The 19,684-nt window shown below is 58.4% G+C and overlaps 9 protein-coding genes across 14 annotated transcripts in view; 5 read left to right on the top strand and 4 right to left on the bottom strand.

Annotated features, from left to right (window-relative positions):
• The first annotated feature begins 242 nt into the window (after positions 1-242).
• Positions 243-1,725, top strand: LOC109539411 (serine hydrolase-like protein). The gene is made up of 2 exons (XM_019907129.2): positions 243-680; positions 734-1,725. The coding sequence occupies exons 1-2, from the start codon at positions 531-533 to the stop codon at positions 1,619-1,621; spliced, it is 1,038 nt and encodes a 345-aa protein (XP_019762688.2). The 5' UTR covers positions 243-530; the 3' UTR covers positions 1,622-1,725.
• A 108-nt stretch (positions 1,726-1,833) lies between these two features.
• LOC109539407 (WAS/WASL-interacting protein family member 2) lies at positions 1,834-5,260 on the top strand. Of its 2 annotated transcripts, none has more exons than XM_048662956.1 (7): positions 1,834-2,846; positions 3,061-3,229; positions 3,286-3,539; positions 3,600-3,825; positions 3,877-4,235; positions 4,288-4,483; positions 4,738-5,260. In XM_048662956.1, exons 2-7 carry the CDS (start codon positions 3,073-3,075, stop codon positions 4,806-4,808), a joined length of 1,263 nt encoding a protein of 420 aa, XP_048518913.1. In that variant the 5' UTR covers positions 1,834-2,846; positions 3,061-3,072; the 3' UTR covers positions 4,809-5,260. The 2 variants fall into 2 exon arrangements, with proteins under 2 accessions (XP_048518913.1, XP_048518914.1); XM_048662957.1 differs by having other exon boundaries at positions 4,549-5,260.
• A 351-nt stretch (positions 5,261-5,611) lies between these two features.
• LOC109539412 (transformer-2 protein homolog beta) lies at positions 5,612-7,881 on the bottom strand. 3 transcript variants are annotated; one of them, XM_019907133.2, is made up of 8 exons: positions 7,703-7,877; positions 7,521-7,595; positions 7,377-7,463; positions 7,172-7,325; positions 6,940-7,115; positions 6,699-6,740; positions 6,546-6,640; positions 5,612-6,083 (listed from the first exon to the last, which is right to left on the bottom strand). In XM_019907133.2, the coding sequence occupies exons 2-8, from the start codon at positions 7,586-7,588 to the stop codon at positions 6,058-6,060; spliced, it is 648 nt and encodes a 215-aa protein (XP_019762692.2). In that variant the 5' UTR covers positions 7,589-7,595; positions 7,703-7,877; the 3' UTR covers positions 5,612-6,057. The 3 variants fall into 3 exon arrangements, with proteins under 3 accessions (XP_019762692.2, XP_019762689.2, XP_019762690.2); XM_019907130.2 differs by having other exon boundaries at positions 7,172-7,463; positions 7,703-7,881; XM_019907131.2 differs by having other exon boundaries at positions 5,612-6,382; positions 7,172-7,463; positions 7,703-7,880.
• A 521-nt stretch (positions 7,882-8,402) lies between these two features.
• LOC109539416 (mitochondrial import receptor subunit TOM22 homolog) lies at positions 8,403-9,359 on the bottom strand. 2 transcript variants are annotated; one of them, XM_019907138.2, is made up of 4 exons: positions 9,268-9,359; positions 8,936-9,084; positions 8,646-8,882; positions 8,403-8,590 (listed from the first exon to the last, which is right to left on the bottom strand). In XM_019907138.2, the coding sequence occupies exons 2-4, from the start codon at positions 9,065-9,067 to the stop codon at positions 8,528-8,530; spliced, it is 432 nt and encodes a 143-aa protein (XP_019762697.1). In that variant the 5' UTR covers positions 9,068-9,084; positions 9,268-9,359; the 3' UTR covers positions 8,403-8,527. The 2 variants fall into 2 exon arrangements, with proteins under 2 accessions (XP_019762697.1, XP_019762696.1); XM_019907137.2 differs by having other exon boundaries at positions 8,936-9,212; positions 9,268-9,353.
• A 54-nt stretch (positions 9,360-9,413) lies between these two features.
• On the top strand, positions 9,414-9,927 carry LOC109539417 (transcription elongation factor 1 homolog). Its single transcript, XM_019907139.2, has 2 exons — positions 9,414-9,626; positions 9,680-9,927. The coding sequence occupies exons 1-2, from the start codon at positions 9,511-9,513 to the stop codon at positions 9,810-9,812; spliced, it is 249 nt and encodes an 82-aa protein (XP_019762698.1). The 5' UTR covers positions 9,414-9,510; the 3' UTR covers positions 9,813-9,927.
• Positions 9,829-14,659, bottom strand: LOC109539408 (huntingtin-interacting protein 1). 2 transcript variants are annotated; one of them, XM_019907126.2, is made up of 15 exons: positions 14,486-14,659; positions 13,736-14,157; positions 13,622-13,683; positions 13,478-13,564; positions 13,237-13,424; positions 12,118-12,508; positions 11,819-12,063; positions 11,611-11,761; positions 11,409-11,561; positions 11,204-11,359; positions 10,990-11,153; positions 10,690-10,923; positions 10,535-10,635; positions 10,252-10,481; positions 9,829-10,192 (listed from the first exon to the last, which is right to left on the bottom strand). In XM_019907126.2, the coding sequence occupies exons 1-15, from the start codon at positions 14,567-14,569 to the stop codon at positions 10,023-10,025; spliced, it is 2,838 nt and encodes a 945-aa protein (XP_019762685.1). In that variant the 5' UTR covers positions 14,570-14,659; the 3' UTR covers positions 9,829-10,022. The 2 variants fall into 2 exon arrangements, with proteins under 2 accessions (XP_019762685.1, XP_019762686.1); XM_019907127.2 differs by lacking the exon at positions 14,486-14,659 and adding an exon at positions 14,212-14,292.
• A 242-nt stretch (positions 14,660-14,901) lies between these two features.
• Positions 14,902-15,676, top strand: LOC109539414 (RWD domain-containing protein 4). The gene is made up of 4 exons (XM_019907135.2): positions 14,902-15,015; positions 15,075-15,184; positions 15,237-15,488; positions 15,543-15,676. The coding sequence occupies exons 1-4, from the start codon at positions 14,911-14,913 to the stop codon at positions 15,643-15,645; spliced, it is 570 nt and encodes a 189-aa protein (XP_019762694.2). The 5' UTR covers positions 14,902-14,910; the 3' UTR covers positions 15,646-15,676.
• Positions 15,650-16,466, bottom strand: LOC109539413 (DNA replication complex GINS protein PSF2). Its single transcript, XM_019907134.2, has 3 exons — positions 16,132-16,466; positions 15,815-16,085; positions 15,650-15,765 (listed from the first exon to the last, which is right to left on the bottom strand). Exons 1-3 carry the CDS (start codon positions 16,377-16,379, stop codon positions 15,691-15,693), a joined length of 594 nt encoding a protein of 197 aa, XP_019762693.1. The 5' UTR covers positions 16,380-16,466; the 3' UTR covers positions 15,650-15,690.
• Positions 16,467-16,540: 74 nt separating this feature from the next.
• The window catches only part of LOC109539405, a gene marked incomplete in the record, with an annotated part of 6,436 nt that continues 3,292 nt past the window's right edge, over positions 16,541-19,684 (top strand). The window contains 7 exon segments of the mRNA XM_048662955.1: positions 16,541-16,826; positions 16,883-17,064; positions 17,118-17,603; positions 17,657-17,911; positions 17,964-18,892; positions 18,944-19,416; positions 19,579-19,684. Of these exon segments, the coding sequence (XP_048518912.1) occupies positions 16,790-16,826; positions 16,883-17,064; positions 17,118-17,603; positions 17,657-17,911; positions 17,964-18,892; positions 18,944-19,416; positions 19,579-19,684 (2,468 nt within the window).

Below are 19,684 nucleotides of genomic sequence, written 5' to 3'. Positions count from 1 at the left end.
CTGTTTTTGCTCATTTCTCGAAAGCAAAATGAGCCAGAGGGCTCATCTTTACATCATTACAGAGAGAACTAAATGGCCTTTTTAGAAAGTGTTTTGTCTTCCAAGGCAGCTGGTTTTCCTTCAATCAAACATAAACAGTAGCAAAAATCACTTTTGTGCAAACAGTTACTAGACAAGTCTCTGGCTGAACGTCATACACAGATTACAGAGTGTTAAGTTAACCTCTGTGATCTGTGACACCATATTCTTTCAACGTCAATTAAATCTCGGTAAAAAACGCGTCTTATCTATGGCGAAAGGGTCAAAGTGGCGCCTCGAGAATGACGCTGCTGCTGCATAATCTTTATGCTGCGCTCTGAGGGGACTGTTTCCCAACCTGTCCTTGTCTTTATCAATGCACCAAACTCGCAAATTCATCTGGGTGAAGGGGTCAAGGTCGACCCAAGATGCGGCTGTGTTTGCGGAACAGCTTAGGAGTTTAGATCATAGATAAAGGCGAGTAGTAGACGAGGTTTGGATTAGGTGGCAGCATGCAGTCGGTGGGTAAAGTCGTGGTGAGGAGCGTTGCCCGCAGAGCCCCTTGGCAGGAGGTGGCCATCCCGATCCCCTGGGGCGAGATCAGGGGCAAATGGTGGGGCCCCCTGGACCGGAGGCCCATCCTGGCGCTGCACGGCTGGCAGGTGAGTGTTTGTGGGGTGGCTGTGCGCTGTGGACTCAAGGGGCTGGTTTACAGGACAGCAGCGGAAGCTTCGACCGGCTGCTGCCGCTGCTGCAGGAGGAGCAGCGCAGCTTCCTCGCCATTGACCTGCCGGGGCACGGGTTCTCCTCCCGGTTGCCCCCGGGGGTCTACTACGACTACCCGGCCTACATCTTCACGCTGCAGCACATCGCGCAGCACTTCCAGTGGCCGAAGCTGTCGCTGATGGGGCACTCCCTAGGGGGCATCATCGCCTACTCCTACACCATGTTCTACCCGCAGCAGGTGGACTTTGTCGTGAGCATGGACGGCATCAAGCCCCTGGTCCACAAGGACCGCATCTCGCTAATGGCCAAGAACCTGCAGGCGTTCCTGCGCGGCAACGAGCACGCGATGAGCGCGGAGGAGCCGCCCAGCTACACTCTGGAGGAGATGAAGCAGCGCGTGCACCTCTCCAATTGGCGCTCGGTCGCCTTGGAGTTCGCCCCCTATTTGCTCTACCGCAACATTGAGCCGTCGCGGCGCAGCCCCGGCAAGTTCTTCTTCACGAGGGACCCGCGGCTGCAGTCGGGGACACTGATGGGGTTCTCGCAGGAGGAGATCGTCGCGCAGGCGCACCACATCACCTGCCCCATTTTCGTGTCCAAGTCCACGGAGGGCGGCTACTATGAGAAGAAGGAGCACTTCTACCAGGTGATGGACGTGCTGAAGCGCAGCAGCGCCCACTACGACTTTCACTATGTGGAGGGCACGCACCACGCCCACCTGAACCAGCCGGAGGGGCTGGCGGCGCCGCTGCGCGAGTTYCTGGCGCGGCGCAGCCCTGCGGAGCCCCAAGCCGGCTTGAATGGGGCGCGCCTCGTAAGCGAAAGCGAAGACCCGCGCGTGTCCCGGAACAGGCTTGAACAGGTTTTGGGAGGCTGACCACAGTAAGACCATTACTTACCTAGTTGTAAGGGTTTTAGCGGGGGCTTCGCCCCAAGATGCGGGTGTTAGTGAGACGCTGAATAGATCGATATTTTTTTTCATCSGGGGCTTCTTTGYGTCCCAGAACCTGCCCCTGTCCMAAGMTCCATCGCCCCCCTACTSRGGCTTCGCYMKYCCCAYAAAKACKGYAGCTWATCAGCRTWCGTGARCTGATAATGGGATTAGKGGCTTTGTAGCTTTGGCCGACGGACTGGACTGGATGGCGGATGCGCCACCGTRGGAACTGGGCCGRGCAGTGATGRCTTTTTCGTCTGGATTAGGAGCACAGAACATTCCCCCCAGGGGGGATATTTTGTGATTAGGRGTWGGAGGACGAATTGAGATTAATTGCCCAATGGGGCTGGCGCCAGTGGCCTGCACTTGGGGCTGCAACTAAGCACTTTTTTGTCGGCAAAACTAAGCGAGCCAATTTCAATTTTGCCCAAAAAATCACCTAAACTCTAACGCGCTAAAACAACCAAAATCTGGCGATTTTGACCCAAGCCGTCATCCTCAGGCATTTTTCGTGCAACCATAATTCGTCGCCCGTGATGTTCATCTCTCGGTGAACTCGCGCCGTCCTTGTCCCACCCGTTGTGGACGACCGTGACTGGAGAGTCTGGCCCCAAAATAGCCCCCGACGCCCTGGCTCGTGCCTCGCCATTCAGACTCTTGACGGGGGTCTGAAATGGGGCCCGAAATAGGCAGCCCCCCGGCCACAAGGCTGTCTATTTCCAGCCACTGCAGTGGCTGTTGCGCGATTGTCTAATTTCGCCTGCAAAGTGCGACTTTTCTCGTAGCACCAAACGGGTTAGGAGGGCTTGATGGGGCTTTTCCAGGCTCAATCGGTCGAGCTGGGGCACTGGTTGACCGACTGCGGCTAAAAGTGTTTAGGTGCTTAGGGCCTTCAAGCAGGAGATAACGGGGCAACAAACCGCCAGTTAATCGCGAAGCCAGGCCGCGGCGCGGCGCTGGCAACGCCGCAGCCCCATTCAATGTCGGCCATGTTGTGCCTGCACTTTGACAAAAGCAGCAACTCCAGTGTGGAAGGTTGAGCAAAATTGAGGCAAAACCGCCCGAAATCCCCGCACGGAACCCGCCGCCACCATGGGGAGCAGGCCAGTGACGTAAAGCAGCCGCCGCCACCGCCCACCGACCCCCCTGTTGCTCGTCCCCAGCATTGGTATGTGTCATACGTTGACAACCTACTTATTTACCTTGTTTTGAGGTGGCTGTGCCTCCCCGTGGGGCCCCCTACGGGGGCAGTTCAGCCGGGCTGCGCCGCCCGCCCAGGAGGCCCCCAGCCGCCCCAAATCGGGTCATGAGTAGGAGGCGCCTTATCAGGCGTTGATAAGGGGATTAGCCTGGTTTTGCAACAGCAGTGTTTTGGGTTGTAGATCGTTGAGACCATGCCAGGCCCGCCGCCGCCACCGCCGCCAGGCCCGCCGCCCTTCCTAGGGGGCGGCAGCGCCCCCGACGGGCGGGGCGCCCTCCTGCAGAGCATCCGACAAGGGGCGAAGCTCAAGAAGACCGTCACTGTGGACAAAAGCGCCCCAGCCATCCCCAGTGAGTGGCCCTGAAGGGTTTCGAGCGAGTGGGGCTGACTAGACCGGGTGTTTCAGGCAACAACAGCAGCGCCCCGCGCAACGGACTCTCCAGCAGCCCCATGCCGAACGGCATCCCCCTGGGGGGGCTATTCGCGGGCGGCATGCCCAAGCTCAAGGCCACAGGGCTGAGGGGCCCCAGTCCGGCGGGGCTGGGCAGCCCCAGCCCGGCGCGTGCAGCGAACAGCGTGCAGGACCAGTTGAAGCGGCAGCTGCACAACCCGAGCGACACTAAGACGCGGGGGCCCCCGCCGCCCGCCCCAGTGCGTCATGTAAGCGCGGCCTTGCCCGCCCCCCTTCGATTGGCGCTAATCGGCTATTTGTCCTGTTAGATATCGGCGGATGAGGGGCGCCCAGCCAAACCCCTGGCTGTTCGCTTGAACGGGGCGCAGCCCAACCAGTCGTCGCTGCACGCGACTGCGGCCAAACTGCACCGGAAGTCCAAAAGCAACGCCAATCTGTGCGCCCTGGATGCGCCCGATACCGGCAACGCGCTCAGCAAGCCGGCCATCAGCCACGGGAAGCCCCACTTGGCGCCCAAGCCGCCCCTTCTGAACGGTAAGTGGTTGAGTGAGTGTGTGGCGCGCTCTAGGTGAACGTGGGTTGCAGGCAAGCCGGCGCCGCCCAGCAAACTGAGCCTCAAAATCAGCCGGGCGCAGAGCATGCGGGCGCCCCGGTCGCCCTCGCCCCAAAGTCCGCCCGCCCTCGATGTGGGCAGCAAGTTTGGCACGGTGCGCAACATGAGCTCGCTGCTGGGGCAGTCGCTGAACAGCTTGAGCGCGAGCCCGCGGCCGCGCCCTGCCCTGGCCGGCCGCCCGTCGGTGCCGCCGCCCTCAGTGCCGCCGCCGCCCACTCCCAAGGCTGCGCCCGTCAAGCCTCCGAGTCACGCGCCTCCGCCGCCGCCCGCCCATGCGCCGCCGCCGCCTCCCCACAAGACTCTTTCGCAGCCCAGTCGCCCGCCCCCAGCCGTAAGTCCTTTGATGCCTGCCGGCCCTTTAATCAATCGCCGCCCTTTGGCAGGTGCCGGGAAACAATGCGAACCCGCCGCCGCCGCCCCCGCGGCACTCTTCCATGCGGGACGTGCAACACCAGCAGACGGCGCGCCGGTTGGCTGCCGATTTGGAGGAGAAGTTCCGCAGCGCCTTCGCTGCGCCCGAGCGCTTCCCCCGGCCGCCGCCCTATCGGAACGTTGTCAAGTCGTACTCGAACAAACAAGGTTAGTTGCATGCGTTTGATCTTCATCCTGGTAGGTTTAGTGACTGGAGCTCCATATTTCTCTAGAGTCCTCCTGCTAGGACTGCATGCACTTTCGTCCGGCTCGCCCGCAGTGTCACCTAACCTCATTGATTGGCGTTTCTGGCGTGTTAACCTCTCCCCACTCTTTCTTTCTTTGGTTGCGATTGGCGTAGACTAGTGTGTGTGTGTGTTGGCATGGCGAGTGGGCGGAGTTTAGTAGTGGCAATGTTGCAGTCGGCGGCAAGCAGCAGGCGCCGTTGCCGCCTCCGCCGCCTAAAGCGTGGAGCTCGACGTCGGCCTGCTAGCGATCAGCGAGTTCTTCTTCCTCTTCCTCCTCGCGGTTCGCGGTGTGGTTTCAGTGACGTGACGGTCAATAGGGCGTGGCCTGTGATACGAAATTTATCAATTAATTTTAAAGGCTGGCGCGGAGGGCCCCCCAGGACAATCGGCGCTGGACGCTGCCAGTCAATAATTGTTATTATTAGGGCGATTAAGAAAGTGTCGGCGCGGCCGATGAATGTTTGTAGTCTATTTTTCTATGGTAATTCTCTAGAATAAGTTGCGTAAGTTTTAACGGTTCGAGTCCACTTACTTACCCACTAGTCACCTGTTGTTAACGCGTGTTTGCAGCGCATATTTCAGTGCCTAAACTAGTAAATTATTTCGTCTGTGCGTGTACATAACTGATGTAAATATTCCGGATTTAGTCGCTAGGTTTACTAGAACGAAGCGGTTCAATAAAATCAATCTAACAGTTGTTTTGACGGCGCATTCACCCAAACGACCAGTTCACTGTCTTCCCTCCATGTCCAAGCCTTTCAATCACTGAGCCTCATTGGAACTGGAACTTTTGAGTATATCCGCATTCCGAGTAACTTCTTATGTTCCTGACGATTGTCTGAGGCACGTTCGTCAAACGAATGGCAATTAACATTTGGCGCATTCACCCAAACGTCCAGTTCACTACCTACCCTCCGGTTTTGAGTAACTTCTTATCTTCCTGGCACAATTGTCAAAAGAATGACAATTAACATCAGGCGCATTCGCCCAAACGTCCAGTGGGCGGTAGTTACTTGGAAGGGTTTGGCGAGTTTGAGTAAAACACAAGTTTGTCCCATAATTTCACAAACAGTATATTAGCTTACAATTACAATCGACTGTATATTCCAACAATGTGAACTTTACAACTAAAATACTCACCAAAATCGGATTTTCTTTGGTGGGAAGCGGACAAAAGAGAAGAATGTTCGGGATGGGCGCCGCCGTGTTGGTGATTTGGTTGATTGGAGGTTTTGGCGGATAAATTTGGGGGCGAGACGATTAGATTTGAGAGAGAGCAACAGTGATGGGGGTAGAGGGGGATGATCGAGAGGAATCGAGAGAATCCTGACGTGTGAACAAATCTGTTTCTTTTCGTTTGGCTAAACAATTGTCTGATTCTTCAAAAGCGAATTCTTGATTGTTCGGAATTTTTCATAGAGACGAGAGAGAGGCTTCGCAAGGACTTTTGATTTATTGTTTTCATTGCATTTGCTCAACATAAACTTCAATTTTTCATCCGAACGCTCTTGTTCTCAACCCTTTTTAAAAATACAGAAAATCAAGATTAGTGAAATCCTGGCAGCTGCACCTTTATTACTGGCTAAAGCTAACTTAACATCTACGCTCACATTGGGGATGTACATTCACGTGTCAATATGCGTCTGTGTAATATATATATGTAGCAATGGGGAAAAAGGGGGGCTTTAGTGATTGAATTGAATCAAACTGAACTGAGGCTCCACACGTGTGGGGAGACAGTCGGTTAAAGAGAAACTGAGTTAAGATCCGCGTCTCAAACCATCCGAAAGCACCGAACGTCGTCAAAGTTAAAATCGACCTGAAATTTACAGGAAATGAAACTAAAAAGCTGCTAAATCAAAGGGGGGCACCGCAACGTGCCCCTACTACTGGTCGCCCCCCTGCAACTAAAGCGCGGTTCGGGGTAAACAATCGGCAAACACCCACACGCCCATTCAACCGCTAGATCTAGATGTACTTACGTGGGGAGTAGCTGCGTGAGCGGTATCTCCTGCGGCTGCGGCTGTGGTAGGGCGACGGGGAGCGGCGGCTGCGGGAGCTTCCGTAGTAGTCATCACTAGAACAAACGCGTTTTTTGTCACTTGGCTCAAAAACCATCACCGGCCAATACTCACTCCCTATCGCGACGTCCCCTGCTCTTGTACTTGTCGTATTTGCTGCAAAATAGTGGGCGGATGAGTCAAGCGGCAACGCGCAAAGGTGGGTGTGCGGGGGGCCTTTAGGCCGCCCCTAGGCTTGACGGGGCGGCCCCTAAACACCCCCACTGCTTTCTGTGCCCGCTGGGCGGCAGCCATTCCCCATCGTGGGGCAAATAGCGCACGTCCCTGTCGGGCTGGTTTAGTCTAAGGAACTTACTAAGTGGGCTTCCCCATGTAGATGCCGGGTGTGGGCGTGTGCGCCCTCTCTGTAATGGAAAAGTCCACTCGGATGGTCTTGTCGTTGATTTTCATGCCAGTGCACTGTTGCTTGGCCACCTTGGCCTCGTCAGTGTCCTCGAAATAGACGAAGGCGAATCCCCGCGATCTTCCCGTCTGCAACCGACCCCCATTAGGCCCCACAGTGCGCCGGGCGCAGCCCGTTCACTCACCTTGGCGTCGATAACGACCTGCACACGTGCCACTGCCCCGTACTTGCTGAAAATGTGGTAAATCTCGTCCTCAGTGGTGTAGACGCTCAGGCCGAACACCCCCAGGCAGTTGCTCGGTTTCGGGTTGTCTCTGGTGCCAGTGTGTCGCCTACGGCTGAAAGAACCCGCCTGGAACCACAGCTCATACGATTCCGGTATTACTGACCTGTCCCTGCGGTCTCTGCTGCCATAGTCACGGTCGCGGTCGTCCCGACGTCGCTCCCGGTCACGCCCGCGGCTCCTACTCGGGCTCCTTTAATGCCCAAAACAGTCACTACCTCCACTCCGCCACCAATAAATCAACTCTTACCGGGAGTAGCTCCGCTCCTTGTGGTTCCTCGGGGAACTGTCTCGTCTGGGGGAATGGTCGTGGTCCATCGCAGTCCTAGAAAGCATGGCGCTGCATCAAAACCGCAAACGCGCGGGGGGCCCACCAGCACATAACCTCCAAAGGCCCAAAGTGTTGTTGGTGGGCCCGATGGTCACACTCACCTGGTGTTTGCAGCAGGGTCTCAGCAGCGCCTTGAAGACTTCGCAACAGCTCGAAAGGGACTGGGTTCGGGATAAACCGCGTTTACTATTCACGATATCCGCTTTTAGATAAAATGGCGTCCGGTGTTTGGCACTTGTTTTGGAAACGCCACCCTCTGGCGGCCGAACCCTCCAATTACCACCCGCGCTGTTGTCAGATGGGCCAACAAATAAAGCGAATTGAGGGTGACGGTGCACTTTAGATATGGCGGATTTTGGTTTTCTTTCTAATTGTCCCTTAAAGTACGCTTAAAATAAAGAGCATTCAGCGGAAAAAAATGCGGATTTTCCATAGAATCATGCTAGAAAACATTTACAAACTTTAACAAAATCTTCATATAGTGTTCACATTTACGCCGTTTTGTGCTGTGTTGCCAGACTGTAAAAAATGGTTATAAGTAAATGGAATTTTAGTAGTCGTGATAGATAGAAACTTCAAGAATCGTGTTTTTAATTTCGTTCGCAATGGAACTGTCAAACCGGCAACGCTGCAATGAGGCGCGCCAGCGCAATCAGCCTGGTCTAGTGGGGACGGTTAAAACGACGGAATGGCCAATCCTATAAGCCACAAAATGTCCCCTGGGGTATGTTCTGTGGATGTCATTGGATAGCGCCCTCTCGCTCACAGAAGCCGGGTAGGATTGAGGTTAAAAACAAACTGTCTCATTCCCCAGTATATTACGCAAAAGGGGGCCCCTAGGGCAACAAGCGATTTACAACAACAGCTCGACTAAAAAGTAAATTTCCATTGGTACAAGACTAGGGCTAAGTGGGGCCCGCGCGCGCCTACCGCGGGAGCAAGGGGGGCGGCACTCCGCCCGAGATGGCGCCGGTGGGGCCCAGTAGAATCTGCAACGACACACAAAGCTCAGCGGGGGTCCGGCCCCGGCCACCCAGGGCTTACCTGTTTCTGCTGGTTGCGCTGCATCTCCTCCATGTTGGCGCGCTCCACCTCAAAGATGACGGGGGCGAACAGGATGATGGAGGTGCTGAAGACGACCCAGGCGACGCTCCGCGACAGGCTGTAGGCCTTGCAGAGCCCCATTTTGGTGGTCATCACCGTGGTGTGGGTCACCTTGCGGACGCGCTCGGGGAACATCTCAGTCAGGCCCCAGAGGCGCTCGGACAGAGTCTCGATGAGCTGCAAGAGTCGCGGGGCTTAGTGGGCTTCGAGGCCCCACGGGGCCGCCTCACCTCTTGGGCGTCCTCGGCGCTTTCGATGGCGGGCTGTTTCTTCGCAGGGGGCTCCGAGCCGGCGCCCGCCTCCTGGCTGGGCTGCTTCTCCACCTCGGGGTCCACCGACTGCGATCCTTCCTGAGACTCCATGCCGCTGTCGTGGTCTTCTGCGGGGGCCATAAGACACGCAACTTAAGCTCGATTAAAAGGGCTGGGGGCTCTGCACGCACGAACTGATAGAGCAGGCAAGCAGCGCACCTAACCTCAAAGCCGCAAAACGGCTCGCGCAAGCGTGCTATCGCGCGCGAAGTTTGAGTGGGCTGCCCTCAAACGCCCGCTGGGGCACTCACCTGCAAAGCTGGTTGAGGGGATTCTGGAGGATTTCCTCAGCAATCGAGGAGGAAACTTTGACAGCCGTCACTCCAAAGCACTTTGCCCTGTTTTTCTGGAATTTTTCGCTGAAGCGCGGCGGCAACGTCGCCGCAACCGTCAATTTGACCAGAGACAAGTGTCTGTCTAGTTTCTGATTTGACGTTGAGTTTGTTGTGGTGTTTTGGGACACAGTGGTTGAGTTAAGTGGAAATTGAGGAGAAATGGGGCGCCGCAAGTCGAAACGGAAGCCGCCGCCCAAGCGCAAGGCCATCGAGCCGCTGGACATCCTGTTCAACTGCCCCTTTTGCAATCACGAGAAGAGCTGCGACGTGAAAATGTAAGCTTTGCGGTTAGGTAGGGGGCTGTTTTCTTACGAGCAAATATGAATAGGGACAAGGGGCGAAGCACCGCGCGGATAACCTGCCGGGTGTGCCTGGAGGACTTTCAGACCACCATTAACTTTTTGTCGGAGCCGGTGGACGTGTACAACGACTGGATAGATGCGTGCGAATCGGCGAATTGAGCAATGAGGGCCCCAGTCAGTTGAATAAGTTTAATTTTAGGTACAGACGCGTAAAAAATATGCATTAGAACTAGCCTAAGGTGGTAATCCGTGTAAATATATCAACTACTGTCTATCTAGCCTATCTAAGCGTTAGTATGCAGCGTCTTTGGGGGAGGATTAGAGCCGGATGTAGCAGCGCTTCTTGTCGTAGTAGAGCAAGGGCGGGGGTCAGGCCTGGCTGTCGCCCTCGCCGGCCAGTTGGTAGTGGTGGCGGCGCAGCTTGGCCAATCGGTAGCGCTCCTCCTCCAGCTCCTTCTCCAGCTCCAGCACGCGCACCTGCGCCTCCATCTCCAGCCGTTTGGCCTGGTGGAGGGACAGGTTGCTGACGTCCAGCTCCTCTGCGAACGCGCCACAATTAGCCCGCCGCCCCCGAGCACGCCTTTGTTCCCACCCTTACCAGTCTCCTCGATCAGTTGGCCGCAGTCCTTGACGGTGGCGACCACTTCGCCTGTAGCGCTCGTCACCCCTTTGGAGGCGTGCGTCAGCTGCTGCAGATTCTCGCTGTTGCGGTCCGCCTTCACTCGGCTGGCCACCACCAGTTGGGCGGTGGAGGCGGCGATTTCCTGCGCCGCCACCACCAGCTGCTCCAGCTTCCCATTGGACGCCACCACTTTATCGGCTGCCGTCCTAAACAAACCACTGTGAGCCACTGGGGACTGGGAGCCACGCGCCAGACTTACAGCAGGAACTGGGCGGCCACGCCCACCGCCTTGGCCGCTGAGATGAAGCCGTCCGTCCACTGGTGGTTGCGCTTGTAGAACTCCTGCGCGCTGGCGGTGCCCTGCAAGCCACGCCCCCGTGAGACTGAGTGGTTTAGTGGGCGCAGCAAACTCACCCGGCCTTGGCCCACGATCTCCGCCTGCAGCAGCCGCGACTTTTTCACCAGCAGCCGGATGGCCTGCATCAGTTTGGTGCAGCTGTCCAGGATTTTCTCGTTCACCTCCAGCTTGATGCCGGAGTCGGCGGCGCGCGACTTTGCCAGCATGTCCTGGATTTTGGCGGCGGCCGCCTCTATCGCCTTGTCCATCCTCGCCATTTCGTCCTCGAACATCTCGTCCAGGTTCCCGGGCTGCAAAACAACTAGTTTAGCATACACTTCAACTTTTTGCCTGGACGTGTGCCGGCCAATCAATACCTTCTGGCCGAGCAGCGACAGGCTGATGCTGTCGCCCAGGGCGGCGATTTCCTCCAGCTTCTGCAGGGCGGCGTTGACGACAATGTCCGCATCCTGCCGCCCCTTGAGGTTGGCGAGGATGTTGAGCGCAATCTCGCCCAGCACCTTGCAGGACTCGGCCATTTCTGCAATTTACGCGTTAAATGGGGCGCCACTGCGGGCGTTTAGCACCTACTTTCGCCGAAGGCAATGTCGGGGCTCGTGTTGCAGGTGGCTCTGCCCTGCAGGATGAAAACCGCCAAGCGGTGGGCGATGCAGATGGCGCTAGTGGCCACGCTGGCGTGTTCCTGCAGGTCCAGCCGGGAGCTGCCCGATAGGGCCTGGCGGCACCCTGAAAAACCCCGCTTTCAATAGGGCCATTTGACCGATTGCTTACTTGCCTGGCGTCAAGCTGCGCAGATAGTCGGGGCTGCAGGTGAGCGCAGTAATGGCCGGGTTGTCCACCTCGTGGATGGCGTGCCTGAGCAGGGCCTCCCCGGTTGAGATGGCGTGGCTCAGCAGCGCCTCCAGCTGCTGCGTGGCAGCCTGGCGCTCTAAAGCAAACTTAGGGGTCGAGGGCCAAAAAAGAGAATGAGGGGGTACCTTGGTCGAGCTGGCGCTCGAACTGCAGGATTTTGTAGGCGAGCTCCTCGGCCTTTTGGCGCAGCTGCTCCTTTTCCTCGGCCACGCCCTGCAGCTCCTGCCACACCGTCTCCTTCTCCTTGCAGGCGTCAGCCACGCTCTTCTTCAGAATCTACGACGGGCAATTGAACAATTCAAGGGCGGAGCCATGCGAATAGACGGGCCTGACCTGAGTCTCCATGTTGAATAGGGCGTGGTCTTTGCGCAGCAGATCCAGCTCCTGGCTTTGGCGCAGGGCCGCGCCCTCCAGGCTGTCCTTCTCGCGCTCCAGCTCGCCGATTTGGTCGATCTTCTCCAGCGCCGCCGCCAGCCGCTTCTCCACCTCCGCCTTTTTGCGGATCTCCGCCACGTGCTCATCGCGCAACTTCACATAGATCGACTTCAGCTTGTCGAACTTCTCGTGGAACTGTTTCTCTGCAATGTTCCCCAGTTAAGGGTTGAGGCGAATTGGTATCATGGGGGGCTTACGCTCCGAGTCCTGGCTCTGCGCCACCGCAAAGCTCTGATTGATCAGGTCCTCTTTCAGCTGCTTCTCCTGCTCGAGGGCGCTGGCTTGCGCCTGCAGCTGCTGCTCCAGCCGGCCGATTTTCTGCTGCAGCGCCCCCATGTCGCGCTGGTTGCGCGCCATCAGCGCGCCGATCTCGGCGCGCAGCGACTCGCACTGTGTACGCAGAAACTCGCGCTCCTGCACGATCTCCTGGTGCGCCGCTATGCTCACTTGGATCGTGTCCACCTGCTCCTCGCTGGTGTCGATCAGCGTCTCCTCCTGGATCGGCTCCTCTTCGGGCTCCTGCGGCACCACCACCTCTTGCGTCACGTAGCTGCGAAAGTCGCCCACTATCAGGAAGTTCGGCGGGTTCTACAACACAGCCTTTGCTTAGGAAATGGGGCTCAGCCCACACGTGTCAACCACACACTGACTGACGGTTGGATGACAATTCGGAACGCAGCTTTGCTCAAAGGGGCCCCTTTTCGGCTTAAAATTAACGGTTGGTGCCTACCATGCTCCTGCTCCAGCCTGGCCCTGCTTGGTGCCCCGCCACGCATCTACACCTGCCCCACTTGCTCGATTTGAGCAGTTTTTTGCGTTTAGAGGCGAAAAATCGCTTGTCAACTGTTGTCAAAACCTGCGCCAGAGGGCGTGGCCATTAACAAAATTCTAAATATTTATTATCCATTTGCAGCGCGCGCGACAAGGGCAGCACAATGCTGTGGAAAGAGACAGACACAGTGACTGGTTTGAACTCAAGCAACTGTTTCCGGTAATTATTGCCAAATGGGGCAATTATTGGACGAAACCCCGGCAAAATCAACGCGTTTCGACCAGGCCGGAACGGCAACACTGGGCAGTCAGTGACATTGACGTGGACGGTGAAAGGTTTGAACTGAGTGCGGTTTTTCGCGAAAAACTCGCCAAAAACGAGTGAAAGTGCGGTCAAACAGCAACAGCTCTATTGCTAAGGGTGCAAAGAAGCCCCTGCCCTAGTGGGCCCCTTGAAATACGGCCCAAGCGCGCCCCCCCTTGGAGTCGGCAGCCGCGTTCCCCAATGCCGGTGCGGAGCCCCATTAGGGGCTGAAAGCACTGACCTCTGGCAAGGGTGGGATGGCGATCAGGTCCTTGAAGTACTGCAGATTGCTGGTGCTCTCGTAGAATTTGCGCAGCGCCCGGAACTGCTTGGTGAAGCGCTCGCGATGGCCGGCCAGAACATCGGGCGGCAGCGTCATGTGCATCTTGAAGAGCATCTTCACGCAGTAGTCGTAGAGCTTGGAGGCATCTGGAACAGGCGGATTGGAGGCGCGATGATCGGCGCCGTGGGGGGCGACTCACCTTGAATGCAGGGCACCAAGGGGGCCAGCCGACACTGGCCGGCGCTGGTCATGGAGTTGGAGCGCGCCATGTTCAGCGACCCGAACACTGCCAAAGACGCGGTTTAATCAATAATCTAGACGATTGATGGCGGGTTGCACTCACCAGCCGCCTGCAGCCCCAATATGTGGTCCAAATAGTCGAACATCTCCACCGTCATGTCGAAGCTGGAAGCCAAAAGGCGTTAGCCTGGGGAAAACGGGACTGCAAAGGGCTTACTAGTTGTTGACGTCGTCGCCCCCGATGCTGTCCAGCTCCTCGGGAGTGACGCCCAGATGGCCGGGAAAGCGCGGGTTGCGCCGATGGAACTCCAGCTTGTTGATCAGGAGCGCCGTGTAGAGGCGGATCATGCGGCCGTAGCCCTCCTTCAGGTGGCCCCACAGCTTCCCGATCTCGTCCAGCTCGTTGCGGTGCCGCTGACTGTCCACCAGGCACAACGGGTGGCCCTCCCGCAGCACCTTGTGCACAACATGGCACAGCTTCCAGGCCACAATCCGGTCGTCCATGGCCGGCAGCCGGAGGGCGTACGCCCAGAAGATCTTGGCGCTCTGCGTCTGGAACGTCCCGATGATGGCCGAACGCACATGCTTCTGCTTCACCGGACACTCTTGTCCATTGATGGCTTTCTGCAGGGCTTGCGCCTGCAATGGGGTAAGTGCACTTCAGTCTATTGCTGGGCTTTGGGGGCTACTCACGTATTTCTCATAGTCGCGATCCGTGTACTCGCGCGCCATACTGGCGTCTAAAGGGCATGCAATTGGTTAGTGCTACTGGCCTGCCTGTTAATCCAAGCAAATCGGCAACTAATGCCACGGTCTACCCATCACATCACCTACCTGCTGGCGGATAAGATAGCCATGCTATCGCCTGCTATCTTATCTGACACGGCTGATAAGGCTAGCCTGATTGGGCCCCCCTTAGTTAAAAGCGCCTACCTGCTCGAGCGCAGCCCCTGGGCCTCACACCTACCTGCGCCTTTTCGAACACTTCCCTCTCGATTTCCAGGCTGGTTTTGCGCGGGTGCAGCACACGCGGCAACGACAACGCGCTCATCGCTCAATCGCCCCGCTTTGGCATCGAAATCCCGGATTTTACTCAACTTTTGCTCACCAAAGACAACACCCGCCTTCAATCCGTTTGTTATGACTTTTTGGTGACAGCGACAATGCCCAATTGAGTGAGGGTGTATGTAGCAACATCGCGTCTGGGGGCAAATGTTTATTTAAAAATTCCCGATTAATCCAGAGAGTGAATGGCTCGGGCTGAACCCACTCGGGGAAGGGCGTGGGATTTAAAAAAATATTTTGGTGTTTTTTGCGCAAAATTCCCGGAAATTCAGGTTAGAGTCGGGTGGTGACAGCCCTCCTAACCTCACTTAGAGTGTTTGAGTGAAGATGGAGCAAGAGGGGCTGCAGGAGGAGGAGCGCGAGGTGCTCCAGTCCATCTACGAGGGCGACGAATGCTTCAAGCAACTGGACGCCCGCACGTTCCAGTACAAGGTGAGAATGGGCGGGGGCCCCCCTGTAACCGGCCCGACCTGACCAGCGCGCTCTTTCAGTACGGCGCCAGCGACCCCATTAAAACCCTGCTGGTGGAGCTGAAATGGGGGCCCAACTACCCGGAGGAGCGCCCCCAGGTGAACCTGGACGTGTTCTACAACAGACACCTGTAAGACTGCGCTTGCGAGTGTCGCCCCCCAGGCAAAGCTAGCGTGTTTCAGGCTGGCGGGGCTGAAGGCCAAAGTGCAGCAGCTGGTGGAGACGGAGGCCGAGCAGTACCTGGGCATGTCCATGACGTACTCGCTGTTCGAGTTTGTGAAGGAGCGCTTTGAGGAGCTGATCGAGGAGCAGCCCGAGCACGCGCTGGAGCTGGAGGTGGACAAGCTGAGCGTGGACGAGCAGGAGAGCTTGGGGGCGAAGCGCGAGAAGAAGGAGCAGCTGACCAAGGCGCAAAAGCGGCGGCAGTGGAACAGGTACTTACCCCCCTTCGTGAACGAAGTGGCCGAGGCTCAAGGGTGGTTTTGCAGGCTGGACGCCAAGGGCGAGAAGCCCAGAGGGTGGGACTGGGTGGACATAGTCAAGCACCTGTCGCAGACCGGCAGCAAAGAGGACGGCAATCCGGGAACGTAGCTTATTGGCAGGAATAAATTTATTTAATGTACAAATCGCTTTCAATCAGCTGCCCGTGAAGGAGACTGCGGTCCGGGTGTGCGTGAGGGTGGCGCTGCCCTGCGACAGCCCCCTCTTCACCTGCAAAAGCCCCGCATTAGCCTCAATCCTCCACCCAAAGAAAACTCACCATTTTCATGCGATAGAGCTGGTTTAAGGCGTGCGGCAGGATGGGCCGGACCGAATTGATCTCCATCAGCGTGAGGTTGTCCACGGCCGCATACATTGAGGAGTTTCGGATCATGGAGTCCATGGAGGAGCGCAACTTGGCCATGCGATTGTCCCAGATATCCTTCACGATGGTCTTGACCTCGTCAGCCCTGGGCACGTCATCGGCTGCGCCGCCCAGCAGCAGCTTCGCCTCCACCATGTAGTGCTCGCTGGGCATCTTCACAAACGAGCTGCAGTGAAAAGTGTGGAGTGTTTCTTAAGGCGGCGCGCTTTTACCTGCTGGCCGCCTTCTCCTGCCGCCGCAGCTCGGTCAGCGTGTCCACGTCCATCCACTCGGGCGGGATGATCTTGCAGTATTGCTGCCGCTTGAGGCTCAGCGCCACCCAGAGGGGCACCCGGCACGGGATGGTGGCCCGGAAGGGCCCCACGTCGCCCCCGATCAGGTAGATGGCGGGGCTGTTGAAGGTGGGCACGATTTGGATCGGCGACTTTTCGCCCCAGAATTCCACCTCGTCCGGATCCATCGGAGCCCCGCAACTCCACTCCAGCCGCCAAATCACAGACTAACCTAGAAATCTGGGTGTTTGGGGCGCTGTTGCAAACCCATGTTGCTATTATATTATTTTCCCACTAATATTCCTCTGCACCAGCCGCTGGTGCTGCAGCTGATTTTGCCAGTTTTTTCCAAATATTCCCTGCACCCTTAGATGGCCAAGGGCCACTGCAGCCCGAGGAAGCGAGGGCAACTTTATGCGCGAAGGCAGGCCCCTGGCGACGCTGCCAAATACCCAGAGGAACTGGCAAACCAGCTGACATTGTTTACAGGTGGTTGAGGCGACTGTTTGTATTCGAAAAGCCAACCAACTGTCAGGCGAGTTCGAAAAACCCCCTTTAGCTAGAAAGTGCAGGCGAAGCCCTGTTGAGTGTCGGGGCAATGGAAGACCTTCCAGAGCCCCTGGTGGGGAAGCTGAGTAAGTGGCCCTCGGCCCCGCGGGCGGGCGCCCTGAGTGACTTTTCGGTTGTTTAGCGCACCGGCTGCAGGAGATCCGCCACAGGGCTCTGCTGGCCGTCGCCAGCAAGCTGGAGTGTGGGCAGGCCTGCGGACTGGCGCGCMCCCGCCAGCTGCTGTTCAATCTGTTCCGTTACTTCGAGCTGGACGAGGGTGGCTTGGAGCAGGAGGCGCTGAGTTTGATCGGGCGGCTGTTGCAGGTGAGTGCTGGCGCGGCGCCCACTGCCGTTCTAGAACTAGAGTGCTGTTTCAGTCGACTACCGGGCGCGAGCTGACCGCCCACATCGGCAGGCCAGCCATTCGGCAGCAGCTGGAGACCATCCGCTCCTACATCGACCCCCAGTTCCACCAGCAGCTCGATGGCATGTTGGCTGGTTTGGGGGCGCCTGAGCTGGCGGTGCCGCCGCTCTGTCCCGACGTGCCGCTGAGCTTCCGAAGCGATGGGTGCGAGGCGCTGAGCACCGCCCCCACCATCCAGGGGCTGGTGCAGCACAGCCCCTCGCTGCAGCTGGAGCAGGCGTGTGCTGTACCCAGCAGCAGCCCGGGCACGCCTAAGCAGCAGAGGTTTCCGTGGCAGGTGCTGAGTGAGAGCGACGAAAGCGCGCTGCGCGCCCTTGAGGGGGCGCTGCGGCGTCCCAAAAACGCCTGCCACCTGGCGCAAGCCTGCGAGTCTTTCAGCGACGAGCTGATTCTGGATTTGCCCCCCGAAGTTTTCCTGCAACGCCCCGGAATTGTTTGCGTAAGTCTCGATGATTGCGTTGAAAAGCTTGTGCTCAATTGGGGCGGTTTTAGGTGCTTCTGGGCCTGCTGGGCAGTGAGGGCGTTGGTCCGCAGGCCGGCCTGGTGCTGCGCGCGCTCAGCAAGCTGAGCAGAGGCCTTCAAGCGCGCCTGAGTCAACTGAGCGACATTTCCCTGCGGAGCTCCAAGGATGAGCCCCCTGAGGCGGACTGTGTGGGGCAGTTGCCCGTTGAGCAGTTTTGCGCCCAAGGGGCGGCACTGGCGCTCACCTGCCTCAAGGAGGCGGCGCCAGCCCCCCGGGTGAGCCAGGTTAGTTCTAGATAAATTGGCGAAGGCCCCGTTCTGATCGGCGCTGATCTAGGCCTGCCTGCTGCTGGTCAACGAGCTGCTGCAGCTGCTGCAACTGGTCGGCCAGGAGCTTCCTGGCGACTGTTTGGTGAGGCTGGGAGATGCGTTGGAGTACTTCCGGCTGCAGTCCGCCAGTCTGGAGCACGAGTCGCATTGGCGCCGGATTTACCTGCACCTGCTGTGCATCAGCGCGCAGCGCCTGCCCGAGCAGGCGCTGCCCCGCAGCCTGCAACTGGCGCTCAGCAACAGCCTCTTAGATGTGGGGCTGGCGCAGCTGTTCCCCGCTGTGCACCAGCAGCTGGTGCGGATCGTGCAGCAGGCCAAGGGCGGCCTGCAGCGCTTTCACAACGTGGGGCTTCTCAAGGAGGCGCTCTCGGCCACCGTGCGGTTGCTGCGCCGCCCGCCCTCAGACGCCGCCCAGTGCTTGGTGCTGGCGCAGCTGGCGCTCCCCAGCGTGGCGCTGCATCGGAGCCCCCAGTTTCTGCAGGCCTTTGTGGATTTGTGCGCCCGGCAGTGCCTGAAGGGCGCCACCGGGGCCGTGCTGGCGCTCCTGGCCAACCGCTCGCTTGAAGTGCGCCAGCACATGTACGCGCTCTGTCTGGAGAAGGGGGCGCGGGCGCCCCCCGTTCCTGCCCATGTGGGGTTTCTGCTGGACGCCCAGGTTTTCGAGGAAATTGCGCTGTTTGGCGCCGAGGTGGGGAGCCACGCCCAGGAAATCCTGCTCTATCTGCTCAAAGGCCCGGTGCTGGCGCAGCCGCAGGGCCTGCTAGCTCTGGTGCCCGCCCTCCCAGTGCTGCTCTGCCACGCGGGCAACGCCACGCCCCTCGGCCGCACCCTGATGGAGCTGACCGATCCGGACACGGCCCGCGTTCTGGGCGTGCCCGATGACGCGCTGTGCCGCGCCAACATTCTGCTGCTGTTCTCCAAAGAGGCGGGCGTGAGGTGAGTGGGGCGTTCTACCAGGGGGCGTGGCTAACAGAGTGCGATTGGCAGGGAGGAGGCGGCGTCGCGGCTCAGTTGGCTGCTGGCGCAGCAAGACGATGCGCGTCTCTTGCTGCCCAAGTCGAGCAGCGCCCGCAAGGAGACGCTCAGTCGCGCCTGCATGATGCAGCCACTGGTGGACGTGAACAAGCTGCGCCACGCGCAGCACTTCTACCAGCCCAGCAGTCTGCAGCAGATGGTCGAGGTGCTGCAGTCGGCGCAGACGGAGCCCGCCATCCGGCGCTCCGCCCTCAGCCAGCTCAGCGTCATGCTGGACGACCACTTGATGCACGAGATGTTCCTGAACGGGGGCGGCGTCGCCCTTCTCACCGGGCTGCTGCGCGCCGCCCTGACTGCGGCCGATGCCACCTGCCCGGACTCGGCCATCGCCATCGTGGGCGCGCTGCGCTCGCTCGCCTTGTACCACTGCAGCGTGCGCGCCCACCTGGGCGCCGACCCCGAAGCCCTCGCCCTGCTGCTTAGAGGTTAGTTGCCAAACGTCAGGGCGCGTCACTCGCTCACGTGTTGCGCACCTCGGCGCCCATTGGTGGAGTTTTGACTTTTGGGCTGTCGCCATGGGCACGAGGTGCCAACAAAGCTGCGCGTCCGGTTGTTTTTGGGGCGCAAATCCACCTTGATTGTGCTAGGGCTGCTTGAGTGCGTGGGCGACGAGCGCATGAGGCAGGATGCGGCCATTCTGCTGTTCCTGCTGGCCTTGGGCGGGTTTGTGACCGGGTCGCCTGCCCTGGGCGA

The sequence above is a fragment of the Dendroctonus ponderosae genome, unplaced genomic scaffold (genome assembly GCF_020466585.1).
Source record: "Dendroctonus ponderosae isolate FM_Combo_2020 unplaced genomic scaffold, Dpon_F_20191213v2 Dpon_F_20191213_12, whole genome shotgun sequence".
In the NCBI taxonomy this organism is placed as follows: Eukaryota; Metazoa; Arthropoda; class Insecta; order Coleoptera; family Curculionidae; genus Dendroctonus; species Dendroctonus ponderosae.
The sequence above is the reverse complement of the archived record's forward strand: the minus strand, read 5'-3'. Positions and strand labels throughout refer to the sequence as shown.

Bases quoted from the DNA above. Each gene is read 5' to 3' on its own strand.
- LOC109539407 (XM_048662956.1), top strand. From the start codon at position 3,073: ATGCCAGGCCCGCCGCCGCCACCGCCGCCAGGCCCGCCGCCCTTCCTA. The intron at 3,540-3,599 runs GTAAGCGCGGCC...TTGTCCTGTTAG, and splicing joins CGCCCGCCCCAGTGCGTCAT to ATATCGGCGGATGAGGGGCG. The intron at 4,236-4,287 runs GTAAGTCCTTTG...GCCCTTTGGCAG, and splicing joins CCAGTCGCCCGCCCCCAGCC to GTGCCGGGAAACAATGCGAA.
- LOC109539412 (XM_019907130.2), bottom strand. From the start codon at position 7,588: ATGGACCACGACCATTCCCCCAGACGAGACAGTTCCCCGAGGAACCAC. The intron at 7,464-7,520 runs GTAAGAGTTGAT...TGGGCATTAAAG, and splicing joins AAGGAGCGGAGCTACTCCCG to GAGCCCGAGTAGGAGCCGCG. The intron at 6,084-6,545 runs GTAAGTACATCT...ATTTTTAAAAAG, and splicing joins CTCACGCAGCTACTCCCCAC to GGTTGAGAACAAGAGCGTTC.
- LOC109539416 (XM_019907137.2), bottom strand. From the start codon at position 9,097: ATGGCCCCCGCAGAAGACCACGACAGCGGCATGGAGTCTCAGGAAGGA. The intron at 8,883-8,935 runs GTGAGGCGGCCC...CGACTCTTGCAG, and splicing joins GCGCCGAGGACGCCCAAGAG to CTCATCGAGACTCTGTCCGA. The intron at 8,591-8,645 runs GTAAGCCCTGGG...GTGTCGTTGCAG, and splicing joins AGCGCAACCAGCAGAAACAG to ATTCTACTGGGCCCCACCGG.
- LOC109539417 (XM_019907139.2), top strand. From the start codon at position 9,511: ATGGGGCGCCGCAAGTCGAAACGGAAGCCGCCGCCCAAGCGCAAGGCC. The intron at 9,627-9,679 runs GTAAGCTTTGCG...AAATATGAATAG, and splicing joins AAGAGCTGCGACGTGAAAAT to GGACAAGGGGCGAAGCACCG.
- LOC109539408 (XM_019907126.2), bottom strand. From the start codon at position 14,569: ATGAGCGCGTTGTCGTTGCCGCGTGTGCTGCACCCGCGCAAAACCAGC. The intron at 11,360-11,408 runs GCAAGTAAGCAA...GGGGTTTTTCAG, and splicing joins TCTGCGCAGCTTGACGCCAG to GGTGCCGCCAGGCCCTATCG. The intron at 10,636-10,689 runs GTGAGTTTGCTG...CGTGGCTTGCAG, and splicing joins AGATCGTGGGCCAAGGCCGG to GGCACCGCCAGCGCGCAGGA.
- LOC109539414 (XM_019907135.2), top strand. From the start codon at position 14,911: ATGGAGCAAGAGGGGCTGCAGGAGGAGGAGCGCGAGGTGCTCCAGTCC. The intron at 15,185-15,236 runs GTAAGACTGCGC...AGCGTGTTTCAG, and splicing joins GTGTTCTACAACAGACACCT to GCTGGCGGGGCTGAAGGCCA. The intron at 15,489-15,542 runs GTACTTACCCCC...GTGGTTTTGCAG, and splicing joins AAGCGGCGGCAGTGGAACAG to GCTGGACGCCAAGGGCGAGA.
- LOC109539413 (XM_019907134.2), bottom strand. From the start codon at position 16,379: ATGGATCCGGACGAGGTGGAATTCTGGGGCGAAAAGTCGCCGATCCAA. The intron at 16,086-16,131 runs GTAAAAGCGCGC...TTTTCACTGCAG, and splicing joins CAGGAGAAGGCGGCCAGCAG to CTCGTTTGTGAAGATGCCCA. The intron at 15,766-15,814 runs GTGAGTTTTCTT...GGGCTTTTGCAG, and splicing joins AGCTCTATCGCATGAAAATG to GTGAAGAGGGGGCTGTCGCA.